A 14,483-nucleotide genomic window follows, 5' to 3' on the forward strand; every position below is an offset into this window, starting at 1 on the left:
GGTGTGTTTACATTATATATACCGTGCATACATCAGATACTGTACACATCAAAGCTAGTCTCACCTATTGTACAGATCCGTGTTAGTATCTCTCTCCATATCTTGCGGTGTGTTTACATTATATATACCGTGCATACATCAGATACTGTACACATCAAAGCTAGTCTCACCTATTGTACAGATCCGTGTTAGTATCTCTCTCCATATCTTGCGTCATCTTTTGAGCCTTTGGKGTCAGCATCCCACCATGTACAGAACAACCTACAAAGTTCCCTACAACTGGGTGTTCTGGTGCCTCTCTGGCAGTTCAACATGTTGATTGGGGACCTTGCTGAGGAATGGGCTTTTTCTTCTTGAAAATGTTAATAAAATAAACAAATAAAATCAATCTACCATTGTTAGAATACTTTAAAATACTGTAAATAAACCTCCTTGGGTGTGGTGTTGTGTCCATCTAAATCTCTACATACCTTGATCCGGACCTGCTCGTACAACGCTACGGGTCTGTTGCTGAAGGTGATGGCGTTACAGAAGCTGGCCTGCCTCTTGACGGTCCTCTGGGCCAGGTCCATGGCGATCTGGGAGCCCTTGGTGTTCGGGTGGAAGAGCAAGGGACTTATGGCCAGGCCTCTCCTCTGGCCCCCGCCCACAACGCCACACTGCTGGATGGGCAGGCAGCGCTTGGGCTTGTGGTGGCATCGGTGGGTGGTGGAGGGGAACGGACCGCCCAGAGAGTCTGATGGATAGACAGAGGGTGCATCAGAATGATATTCGTACCCTTCTAATCCTTTATACAGTATGTGTTTGTGTTCTATGTTGTTATGAGTCTTGTACTCTATGTACCACTCATCACCACACATGAAGTTCCCTACCAGGAAATATATAGGATTAAATCTAAATAGAGAATTTAGTCCATTAGCGCCTCACTAGGATCATCTGCACAGGAAAGCTTCAATATGAGTGTGTGCCTGAGTCCTGAGTACTGCTAATGAACAAGATGCAGAGTGAATGAATGTGTTTACCAATGACTCAGGGAGCAGGTGGAGGTTCTACAAATCTGTCCCCAGTCACCTACTACACTGCAGCAGCCAGACATGCTCTCAAAGACACACATCTCGTTTCAATGTCATGCCTCCTTCAACTGTTCCGGCCATAATGTGAGGCCTTTATCACGTCATGTGAATGGAACATTTGCCTGTTTTCCCCATGAAGTTCCCTCCCAGAAAAGACAAGTTATTTGAATGTAATTGAATATAAATACAATCATTAGAAGAGGTGTAGTTCTTGTTCGGCTTTAGCTGAAGTTGGATGATTGTCACATATTAGGATGTGTAAATTGCCCCACGATGCTGATCTCAGCACAACGTCATGTTTCCCCACGTTTATGGCAAAGGTTAGGATTTAGGGAGGCTATAGCTGATCCCAGATCTGTGCCTATGGGGACCGTCTATGGATTTCTAGGCCTCTTCCTACWAGTTTACCTCTTACTACAATCTGACTTGTTTGATTCACATAAACAGCAGTTGCTCAGTAATCATGTTGGTCCTCCAGCCAAAACCAATTGTCCATGCTGTTGTTTGACATTTTACAATGTTTGAGTAGGAAATTACATTTTCCTCCCTGTTCATTGCTTTGTGCCTGACCTTATGACCTTAGCACTGGCAAATAAAGTTAGTGGTTGATGTGTACCATCTCTGACCCAACATTATCATCCTGTTGTGAGTATTGATGCCAAGGCTGAGTCAGTCACTACGTGGCATTTTCAGTTAGGATTAAGCATCATTACTGTACAGTGTAGAATATAATACAATACTGTTATAGTACCCATGTTTATAGTATAAACCACATGTAAATGTACTTTGAGTTTAATTGAATATTATTTATTGATATAAGGAGAGCATGTCCAATAACCTCGTATTGTCTCGGAAAATGCATACAGTTCATCATATGACTCATATAAACAAGTACAGGGAAGTACAAACGGACAGGAAACGACAAACTACATGATTTAATCTAGTAATGGAATCCAAATAGATATTCTAGCGCATCATTAGGAAGTGCAATACTAGGAAAGCTCCAGTATGGTACAATATATCATATGACTCGTATAAACCAACTCAGGGACGCACAAACTACATGATTTGATTACTATCTAGAAATATAATGTAGATAGAGAACCTAGTGCATYAGGAACAAACCATAGGATTTCACTTCTATCTAGTACAGCTACATGTGTTATAACACATCAGCAGGATCTGCAATGGAAAGCTTCAGGATTATCATGACTATTAGGAATAAATCTAGATAGGTAATTTAGTCCATTAGCGCCTCACTAGGACCATCTACACAGGAACGCATCCATATGAGTGTGTGCCTGAGTCCTGAGTACWGCTAATGAACAAGATGCAGAGTGAATGAATGTGTTTACCAATGACTCAGGGAGCAGGTGGAGGTTCTACAAATCTGTCCCCAGTCACCTACTACACTGCAGCAGCCAGACATGCTCTCAAAGACACACATCTCGTTTCAAKTGCACGCCTCCTTCAACTGTTCTGGCTATAATGTGAGGCCTACACTGAGTGTACAAAAATGTAGGAACACCTTCCTACTATTGAGTTGCACCCCCTTTTGCCCCCAGAACAGCCTCAATTYGTCAGGGCATGGACTCTATAAGGTGTCAAAAGCGTTCCACAGGGATGCTGGCCCATGTTGACTCCGATGCTTCCCAAAGTTGTGTCAAATTGGCTGGATGTCCATTGACCATTTTTGATACACACGGAAAACTGTTGAGTGTGAAAAACCCAGCAGCGTTGCAGTTCTTGACACATTCAAACCGGTGCGCCTGGCACCTACTACCAYACCCCGTTCAAAGSCACTTAAATATTTTGTCTTGCCCATTCACCCTCTGAATGGCACACATACACAATTCATGTCTCAATTGTCTCAAGACATAAAAATCCTTCGCCCAGTACATCACTGGGGCCAAGCTTCCTGTCATCCAGAACCTCTATACCAGGTGGTGTCAGAGGAAGGCCCTAAAAATTGTCAAAGACTCCAGCCACCCTAGTCAKAGACTGTTCTCTCTGCTACCGCACATCAAGCGGTACTGGAGCACCAAGTCTAGAAGCTTTTAAGCAGCTTCTACYCCCAAGACATAAGACTCCTGAACATCTAATCAAATRGCTASCCAGAMTATTTGCAGTGCCCCCCCTCACCCCCTCTTTACACCACTGCTACTCTCAGTTGTCATCTATACATAGTCACTTTAATAACTCTGCCTACATGTACATTGACTCTGTATCGGTACCCCCCATATATAGTCTCGCTATTGTTATTTTACTGCTGCTCTTTAATTACTTGTTACTTTTATCTCTTATTCTTATACGTATTTTTGGCAAACTGCATTGTTGGTTAGGGGCTCGTAAGTAAGCATTTCACTGTACGGTCTACACCTGTTGTATTCGGCGCATGTCACTAATAAAATTGTATTTGATTTAATAAGTGAGATCAATAAGGGATCATAGCATTCAAATGGATTCACCAGGTTAGTTTATGTCATGGAAAGAGCAGGTGTTCCTAATGTTTTGTAGACGCAGTGTAGACGCAGTGTATATACTGTCATGTGACTGGGATATTAGCCTGTTGTGCCATTTCAATTAGCTAACTGTGTTTTGGTTCTATTCTATATTCAAATCAGGGCCTCTTGGTTGTCCTCACCAAATTGTACAAATCACAATAACCCAGCTCTTCTACTTTTTACCATTGATAACCTCAACAAAGACTGCAAAAGCAACTGAGGGTCTGGGAATCACTGATAAGGCCTGTATACAGCATTCTATATAACAGCTAGCATGTGTCCCAAATGGCACCCTATTCCCTACACAGTGCACTACTTTCAACCAGAGCCCTATAGTGTACGGCCAAAATGAGTGCACTAAAAAGGAAATAGGGTGCCATTTGGGAGGAAGACACTACTTTATCAATAGATACCCACTCCCAGTGTTTAGCCTATACAATCACTTACTCACTCAGGCCCCATAATCAAGCATCATGTCCTTTGTCTTGGCATTGGGGCAAAGGGAGAGCATTCATTGAATGGGGCGAACATGGTCGCAGCAGATTGGACAGTGTGTGTGTGTGTACAGTGTGTGTGTGTGTCAGGCCAGATTGAACTGAATGCATTAGCGACAACTAGCGAAAGGAGAGGCGCAGCTGTTGGTTGAGGGAAACAGGAGTTAAGTGTGAATTCACGTTCCTTAGCAACCCTCAATCCCTGCGTCAAAGGCTAGATTTGCGGGAACGGCTCAGGCTTGATACGGACAGATGCTATTTGTTTGCTAGCAGAGAACACATGAATGATATTTGCATTTTAGTGCTATGGTTAATCAGGACAGCATTGTCGGCTACAGTAGGATCACTAATATTTCCAAACTTATTTCGGCCTATCTGACTGAAAGTCGTTTTTCCATGAAGGATTGCTCTGTTTTATACTTATTGAAAGGCTGTCTGTAAATGCTTTGGAGCTATACCTACAGATATAGGATATTAATTTGACCAGTTTCTAATGCAGGTTGACGTTTCTTGTCATGAGTCTTGTCCTGGAGGCAGAACTGAGCGATTTCCCTTTAAATAGCCCAGCGGTTAGCTTTTTGATCTTATTTTAAGGTGGCACTCCAGTCTCCTTTTCACCTCATTCAACACCTGATTTACTTAACAAAAGGCACATCTCAATAGGTGGTCCAGGTAGGTCATGATAGAGCACAAGTGGTGGGTGGGCCTTTCCTACTTTGTTCTCTATTGCTCCTCTATTGTTCCTCAAGCAAGGGGGAGGCCGATGACATCACAGATTCCCATCCGACCAACTCCTAGAATGCCCTACTCCTTGAAGTTTTCAGTTGTGTCAACAACAAAAAAACACTCTTTTGCTCAGAAATATATATATTTTTACCCTTTACTGTCTGTACTTTACTGTATTCATACTTGGGATATTGCTTTTCAACAGTAAAAGTTCAAACCATTGCTGAAGGACATTTTTAAGGTTAGGGTTAGGCATTAGGGGCAGTTTGATTGATGAGCGATGTTTGAACTTTTACTGTTGAAAAGCCATATCCCAAGTAGAAATACAGGAGCAGTGTGGTTTTATGACTTTATAGACATTTGCTTTGCTCCGCCAGCTAGTTATAGCTGTGCCAGCTAGTGACCACTCCGCAGAGCTGCCTCCAGAAGAATATTCATGATGAAAAATGCTAACCTGCGCTTCGCACCGCTAGAAAATAGTCCTGCAGCAACAGGAAATGTGAATTATTATGTGGATTATAATGAATGGACATTTTCCTTATAGGGGTTGATGCATTTTACATTACGGCAACTCAAGATAGAAATGTAAAAGTGGAAATTACAAACTTTAGAAGCCTTTTTAAACTTGAATACACTGAAAGCTTCCATTTCCTGCTGTACAGGAAAATTATCATTAACAAAAGAGTGATCAAATTAAGATCCTACGTCTGTACCATCGGAGGGATGTTATTCAGAATGACCAACCTTCCCAGAGAATTCCACTTCTAATTCTCCATAGGTGGGCTCCCGAGTGGAGCAGCGGTCTAAGGCACTGCATCTCAGTGCTAGAGACGTCACTACAGACCCCGTTTTGATCCCGGGCTGTATCACAACCGGCCGTGATAAGGAGTTCCATCTTAACTGGCTTGCCTAGTTAAATAAATAAAAAATTCYCAATGCCTACAATTTGACCTCAAGTAACATCTGTGGAAGGATGTAAGCATATTGGGTGACGAAGCCGATGATTAYGAAGCTCCAAGTCCGGTCATGTGTAACAGGACCTTCCACCTCATACATACATACTGTTGATAGGATTTTACATGCCTAATTTGTGCTCTCGCTGCCATTGGTTACACTCTTAGAAAAAAAAGGTGCTATCTAGAACCTAAAAGGGTTCTTTGGCTATCCCCATATGARAACCCTTKGAAGAACCCTTTTGGTTCCAGGTAGAACCTTATTGGGTTCAATGTAGAACCSTTTCCCTAGAGGGAAAAAGTACCTGSAACGAAAAAGGGTTCTCCCATGGGGACAGCCAAAKAACCCTTTTTTCTGAGAGTGTAGATTTAGAGTTGAGGGTACAATTCCAACAGTATAATAGTGAGATGAAAAAGCCCAATTATGGTAATTGTTTCGGTGATGTTCTGTGTGTGCACATAGTTCACACATGGAGCCACTCTCTTATTCAAGCTCTGCATTGAAACATTGTTTATAATGATGAATACCTCATTTTGATTCCATTAGCCAAAGATGATTAATTGGCTGTTAGCGAGCTATTTTYGAAGGCGAAARGCGAGCTAGGAGCCTAAGTTAAGTGTCCAATTTGATTGATTTCTTTCTGTACACAAAAGAGGTAACTCTATGAATCAGGTAGAGAGGAATGCGAGACACAAGGGGTATTTACATTTTTCTTTAAGTTATTTGTCACATGCTTCGTAAACTAACAGTGAAATGCTTACTTACGGGCCCTTCCCAACAATGCAGAGAAAGAAAATAGAGAAATAATAGAAAGTAATAACACGTAATAACAAATACACAGTGAGTAACGGTAACTTGGCAATATATACGGGGTACMAGTACTGAGTCAATGTGCAGGGATACGAGGTAATTGAGGGWGATACTGTGTGTACATATACAGTGCATTTGGAAAGTATCCAGACCCCTTGACTTTTCCCACATTTTGTTACGTTACAGCCTTATTCTAAAATGTAGTAAATAATTTCCCCCCCCTCATCAATCTATGACAAAGTAAAAACAGGTTTTAGACATTGTTACAAATGTATTAACAATTTTTTWWWWATKAAATATTACATTTACACAAGTATTCAGACTCTTTACTCAGTACTTTGTTGAAGCACCTTTGGCAGCGATTACAGTCTTGAGTCTTCTTGGGTATGACGCTACAAGCTTGGCACACCTATATTTGGGGAGTTTCTCCCATTCTWATCTACAGGTCCTCTCAAGCTCTGTCAGGTTGGATGGGGAGCGTCACTGCAGAGCTATTTCTAGGTCTCTCCAGAGATGTTCGATCGGGTTAAAGTCCAGGCTCTGGCTGGGCCACTCAAGSACATTCAGAGACTTGTCCTGAAGCCACTCCTGTGTTGTCTTGGCTGTGTGCTTAGGGTTGTTGTCCTGTTGGAAGGTGACCCTTCGCCCCAGTCTGAGGGTCTGAATGCTCTGGAGCAGGTTCCAATCAAGGATCTCTCTGTACTTGGCTCGGTTCATCTTTCCCTCGATCCTGACTAGTCTCCCAGTCCCTGCCGCTGAAAAACATCCCCACAGCATGATGCTGCCACCAGGCTTCACCGTAGGGATGGTGCTAGGTTATCCTCCAGATGTGACGCTTGGCATTCAGGCCACAGAGTTCAATCTTGGTTTCATCAGATCAGAGAATCTTGTTTCTCGTGGTCTGAGAGTCCTTAAGGGGTATTTTGGCAAACTCCAAGCGAGCTGGCGTGCCTTTTACTGAGGAGTGGCTTCAGTCTGGCCACTCTATCATAAAGGCCTGATTGGTGGAGTGCTGCAGAGAGGGTTGTCCTTCTGGAAGGTTCTCCCATCTCCACAGAAGAACTCCGGAGCTCTGTCAGAGTGACCATTGGGTTCTTGGTCACCTCCCTGACCAAGGCCCTTCTCCCCTGATTGCTCAGTTTGGCCTGGCGGCCAGCTCTAGGAAGAGTCTTGGTGGTTCCAAACTTCTTCCATTTAAGAATGATGAAGGCCACTCTGTTCTTGGGGATGTTCAATGCTGCAGAAATATTTTGGTACCCTTCCCCAGATCTGTGCCTTGACACAATCCTGTCATGGAGCTCTACGGACAATTCCTTCGACCTCATGGCTTGGTTTTTGCTTTGACATGCACTGTCAACATTGGGACCACCGTGTGTGCCTTTCCAAATCATGTCCTATCAATTTAATTTACCACAGGTGGACTCCAATCAAGTTGTACAAACATCTCAAGGATGATCAATGGAAACAGGATGCACCTGAGCTCAATTTCGAGTCTCATAGCAAAGGGTCTGAATAATTATGTAAATAAGGTATTTATGTTTCTTATTTTTAATACATTTGCAAACATTTCTACAAACCAGTTTTCGTTTTCTCATTATGGGGTATTGAGTGTAGATTTAGAAGAAAAAAAATGTATTTAATCCATTTTATAATAAGGATGTAACTTGAGAAAATTTGGAAAAAGTCAAGGGGTGTGAATACTTTCCAAATGCACTGTAGGTAGGGATAAGGTGCTCCTATCAGATCGTGTAGTTGCTCCAGCAACGTGTCCAAAGTTGGTGTCTGTCACACACACAAACCCACGCATTCACACACGCACACACACACACACACACACACACATACACACACACACACACACACACACAGACCCAGTGGCCATCATGGCTTTAAAATGGCTCTATTTAACCTACTAGTACGGAAGCTGCCTCCCATAACACAGCAACATCCTCATTAGTGTACGTGTGTGTGTGCATGTCTGTGTCCATTTAAAATCCTTACATGACTGTTCTCTCCCTCTCTCCCAAAGGTCAAGGATGTCTCTTTATGGATAAACACTGTGCATACTGTGGTTCTCCTTCCGTAGCCTGGAGAAGTGTGTGTGTGTGTGTGCACGCACGCGTGTGCGTGAGGACTTATTTCGCTAATGACCTCACAGTAATGACAAGTCTAATCCCTGTCGGAACACACACGGCTTCTGTGTGACTAAGACTTGTCATCCTTCAATGAACATCTTTGTAAAAGTGTAAACTAATCTTCCTGCTTTAGTTGTATAACTAGACTGAGTGGGCTGCGTCTCAATTGACAGCCTATTCCCTATTTAGTGCATGTACTGTATATATCTATGTAGGGAATAGGGTGCCATGACACATCCTTGGAGCAGTGTGAGGGAATGTAATTCTTATCTACATACTGCACGGGTTACTGACATTATAATGGCATATCATGTGAATAGTGTTCCATCAGTTGGGATAAATATTCAAATATTTGTTCAGGAGAACAAACTGATGTTGGAGTAATGACTTCCTGGTTGTATCTTAGCACCGGGCACTTTCAGTTATAACTGTCATTCATATAATAGCACTTGAGTCCTCATCATGGTATTGTCCACATAAAACAGAATTTGTCATCATAATACTATTGTCTTCCTAATACACATGGTACTAGTCATCATAATACTATCGTCTTCTAGGCTTGCGCGGTATACCTGTAACGGTTTTCCTCCTCCTCTTCATCCGAAGAGGAGGAGCAGGGATTGAACCAAAATGCAGCGGATTGTGAAGACATAATGATTTATTAAAGTAAAGACGGAAAAACACGAAAACGAAATACACTTGAATAATTAACAAAATAACAAAACGATGTAGACAGACCTGGACATGGAACTTACAATAAACACGAAGAACTCACGAACAGGAACAGACTACAAAAACCGAGACAGTCCCGTATGGTGCGACAAACACTGACACAGGAGACAACCACCCACAACGAACACTGTGAAACAACCTACCTAAATATGACTCTCAATTAGAGGAAACGCCAAACACCTGCYTCTAATTGAGAGCCATACCAGGCAACCCTAAACCAACATAGAAACAGAAAACATAGAATGCCCACCCAAACTCACGTCCTGACCAACTAACACATACAACAAACTAACAGAAATAGGTCAGGAACGTGACAATACCATACATCGTATACTGGGGTATTTGGAAATAGCCACGGGATAGTTTTTCAATACCGTCAATACCATTGAAACTATTTAGTTTACGTTTTTCATAGTACATGGCCTCACACATGAATCCAAATAAAAATATTTGTAGCTACTTTTTAAGTAAATACCTGCAGTCAACTTGTGCAATACGTTAGAAGATAAAGCAGATCACGTTCTTCGTTTCACCTGTCACATTAGTTTTGTCTGAAAGTCGTTTTCATTGCAAGTACCAGCGTACTGTTCGCTAGCTAGCATATGTTAGCTGGCTGGCTTGCTAGCTAATGCTAGGTGCATGAGCTGTTTAGTAATATTATTTGTATCTTTGAAAGCCATATGCATTGCTAGTTATAGCCTAATGTTAGCTAGCTAGCTAACATTGAACCCAGTTGGTTAACTTTAGCTACCTGCAGATTTATGCATGGTGCATGATAGTATGGGTTGGGATTATGGGTCTAAAAAAAAGACTCCACTATGCAAGTAACCAACTCACTGTACCGTTTACACCTTCTGTATCCTCTGTATGTGACAAATACACTTTCATTGTACTTGATATAGTGTGTGTTTACCAGAGACGGTAATGTGAGGAAGAACACCAAAGTCAGATTAGGATATAGACCAAGGATTAGATAAAGTGTATTTTTACTAGTACTTTTTGCTACTACTTTCACCAGTTTTAGTCTTAATCTTTGGTTGTTTACTACACTAGCTTATACACTATGTTTAGTACATGGCCTCACAAGTGAATCCTTAAAGACATGGGAGGGGCTAAGGCTTAAGAGGGTGTGAATGATGCTAAATTGGTGTAGATAAAGAAAAGCTCTCCAGTAGGTGTACCAACCCATTCAAGGGCCATTTACTCAAAAGTGGGTTTACAAGTTTATCAACTTTCAAAGAATAATTAATTTCCCATTGTTCCCCAACTGCAGTGTATGATATACAATTGTCTAGCTCTGAGTCTCTACTTTTATAAAATTCTAGGTCTGAGTCTCTACTTTTATAAATGTAAAAAACACCATTTCAAATTTTGCTACATGGGACCGAATCAAGGTGGTGGGTCACATATGAACATTTGGTTACCGCCCAACCCTATTGTCTTCATAAAACACATAGTACTAGTCAACATAATACTATAATATCTTCATAATACACACAGTACTAATCAACATAATACTTTAATGTATTCATAATACACATGGTACTAGTCATCATAATACTATAATGTCTTCATAATACACATAGTACTAGTCAACATAATACTATAATGTCTTCATAATACACATGGTACTAGTTATCATAATACTATAATGTCTTCATAAAACACATGATATTAGTTTACTTATATTACCAATATGTTGTTTACACATTACACTTAGTAACCTCAGCCTCGTATACCTCAGTCTAACTTTACTACCAATATGTTGTTTACACATTTACTTCTTAGTAACCTCAGCCTCATATACCTCAGTCTAACTTATATTACCAATATGTTGTTTACACATTTACACTTAGTAACCTCAGCCTCGTATACCTCAGTCTAACTTAAAATTACCAATATGTTGTTTACACATTTCTTCTTAGTAACCTCAGCCTCATATACCTCAGTCTAACTTATATTACAATATGTCATTCACACATAAACACTAGCAACTCAGCCTCCAGGAAATGAAATGCTTGTCTATAACAAATTGCTTGTCTATAACACAAATTGCTTGTCTATAAACAAATTGCTGTCTGTAACACATATTGTTGTCTATAACACAAATTGCTTGTCTATAACACAAACTGCTTGTCTGTAACACAAATTGCTTGTCTATAACACAAACTGCTTGTCTATAACACAAACTGCTTGTCTATAACACAAGTTGCTTGTCTATGACACAAATTGCTTGTCTATACACACAGTTCTGTCTATAACACAAATTGCTTGTCTATAACACAAGTTGCTTGTCTATGACACAAATTGCTTGTCTGTAACACAAATTGCTTGTCTATAACACAAACTGCTTGTCTAAACACAAACTGCTTGTCTATAACACAAGTTGCTTGTCTATGACACAAATTGCTTGTCTATAACACAAGTTTCTTGTCTATAACACAAATTGCTTGTCTTAACACACTTTGCTTGTCTATAACACAAATTGCTTGTCTATAACACATATTGCTTGTCCATAACACATATTGCTTGTCTATAACACAAACTGCTTGTCTATAACACAAGTTGCTTGTCTATAACACAAACTGCTTGTCTATAACACAAACTGCTTGTCTATAACACAAGTTGCTTGTCTATGACACAAATTGCTTGTCTATAACACAAGTTGCTTGTCTATAACACAAACGCTTGTCTATAACACAAACTGCTTGTCTATAACACACTTTGCTTGTCTATAACACAATTGCTTGTCTATAACACATATTGCTTGTCCATAACACATATTCTTGTCTATAACACATATTGCTTGTCTATAAACACATTGCTTGTCTATAACACACATTGCTTGTTAACACAAATTGTTTGTCTATAACACAATTGCATGTATATAACACAAATTGCTTGTCTATAACACAAACATTATGAATGTATGATGCATAGAGGCACTGCAGTATATTGTTAACGCTGATTAATGTGAGTGTGATTCGTTGATTAATTTCATAGTTGTTGGTACATGAAGCCAAACCACCATTTGCTCATGACTGAAATGATATACACATTCTTCAGACAACCTATGCAAACATCGTTAAAATGTTGTTTGTCACCATGCTTAAGGCTTATTTACAATATTGTGTAAATACCATTGCCAACAGATGCTAACAGAAAGAAATGTGAAACTAAATACAAAATGTATTTATTTTCTTGTTAATCTTATTTTATTAAAACTTTTTATCCCCCATTTCTGTATTTGTAGCAGACATTCAAATCCTCTATTCCTGGTGCTACTCTGGTGAAATAAGAAGTGAGTGTGGTCGATCATGGCTAAAGTCTGCCCAGAGTGTGGTGTGATTGTGTGTGTGTGCTTCGTGCAGTCTGTGTGTTGGTCCCGGATCTCTGGAGGATTGTTGTATTAAGCTGTGTTTTGAGAGAAGCAAGCCTGGCTAACAGGTGGAAATTAGTTTGTATTTATTTCATTTTTTTTGTCATTTAGCAGACGCTCTTATACAGGCGACTTACAGGAGCAATTAGGATAAGTGCCTGTGCTCAAGGGCACATCGACAGATTTCAACCTAGTCGCTTGGCCATTCGAACCAGCAACTTCTTGGGTACTTTGTGCCGAACCCTGTAACCGCTAGGACTAAACACCCCCACACTTCAAAGAAGAGGAGAGAGGGAGGTTCTGTTAGCTTCGTGCTGCTGGGTCTTCAGGTGCTGTAGACACCTGCGGGATTTTGCTGTTGAGGGACATTGTTCTCAATCCTGTTGTCCCTGGAATCCCTTTAGAAACTGTCTGTCCACTATGTTTTGGCCTGACTATCGCAATTCACTGTCGATGGTCGACACTTTTCTGAAAAAATTATCGCTCGTTGAGATTGCACATTGCGACGAGGATTAGTCACTTTTAGAGAGCTATTGATCTTGTGATAACTTCGGAGTGAATTACCATGAGAATTTATGCCCTACTCTAGTGACTGATATACTGCGCAATGTAAAAGTTAGGAAGACATCCTATAGTTATGCTACTGTTGATTAGCAGTGACTCAAGTCGTGTATTAGTTGATAGACGATTTTACTCTTAAGTTCTAACTATACTGCTGACAGTCACACTCCGCATTTGCATCTATACTTTTGAGTGTCGTAAACGACAATGTGAGGGTGAATACTTTACGTGCGTTGTCTGAAGTATAGATGGTATTTATCTATACGTCATTACAAACACAAATCAAATATATGACTCGGAAGGTAAGAGAGGAGAGTAGAATTATGGAGGAACGAGTTCAATGACACATAAGTGAACCTACGTATATTGATCTGTACACAGCGAACATGTAGAGGCTATGTAATATAGACTAGTAAGATGCATGTGGAAGAGGAGAGAGCGATAGGAATTAGAATAGACGGGAATCATGTACTAGACTTCCAGGAAGTGTATTCAAGAAGCTAGATGACTAGTACGGGGTAAAAATTAGGTCTTGGGCTAACTAATTACCATTGTGTATATAATAACCAGACATTTAATAGTACTTTTATGATTTAGTACCAAATATTCTTAGGGTTGATAAAAGACGAATGTTATAGGGGCGGACGGGAAACTACAGAATCATGTTTCATACGTAGAACGGAACGCAAACTATGAATGTATCTAAGGTAGCACCATGTATTCTTAGATTTTTGTTTAAAATAATCAATGCAACAATTTGAGCCACAGTTGGGATTAAGTAGATAGTAGACAATCAGAAGATCAGGACAAACTTTATATGCCCAAGAGTTGACACTGCTGTTTGTGAAGAAAAAGGCAAGTCGGGAAAGTTATAGTATGCTTTTTGAGATAAGGTATGCGTGGCCTCTTTTGGGGTACATGCTCCCCTACGGGAGGGAGGCGGTATTCACTATCTTAGGGGGGTTCTATAGTCTTTAGTTCCATCCTCTTATTATCTGTACTAGTCGAGTCTCACTTTTGAGGGCCATATGTGTGCATTTAACAACGACAGGATAGCAAGACGGAACGTTGTATGTTATCCGTCACACAGAAATTTAAAAAGCACTAATGGCTGA

The 14,483-nt window shown here is 40.6% G+C and overlaps 1 protein-coding gene across 1 annotated transcript in view; it reads right to left on the reverse strand.

The window, feature by feature from the left end:
- Nucleotides 1–14,483, reverse strand: part of neurl1aa (neuralized E3 ubiquitin protein ligase 1Aa) — a 72,615-nt gene that overhangs the window by 52,772 nt on the left and 5,360 nt on the right. Inside the window, exon 2 of the mRNA XM_024010143.2 lies at nucleotides 471–736. Within this exon, the coding sequence (XP_023865911.1) occupies nucleotides 471–736 (266 nt within the window). The remainder of the gene's footprint in view (nucleotides 1–470; nucleotides 737–14,483) is intronic.

This window comes from Salvelinus sp. IW2-2015, linkage group LG1, assembly GCF_002910315.2.
Source record: "Salvelinus sp. IW2-2015 linkage group LG1, ASM291031v2, whole genome shotgun sequence".
In the NCBI taxonomy this organism is placed as follows: Eukaryota; Metazoa; Chordata; class Actinopteri; order Salmoniformes; family Salmonidae; genus Salvelinus; species Salvelinus sp. IW2-2015.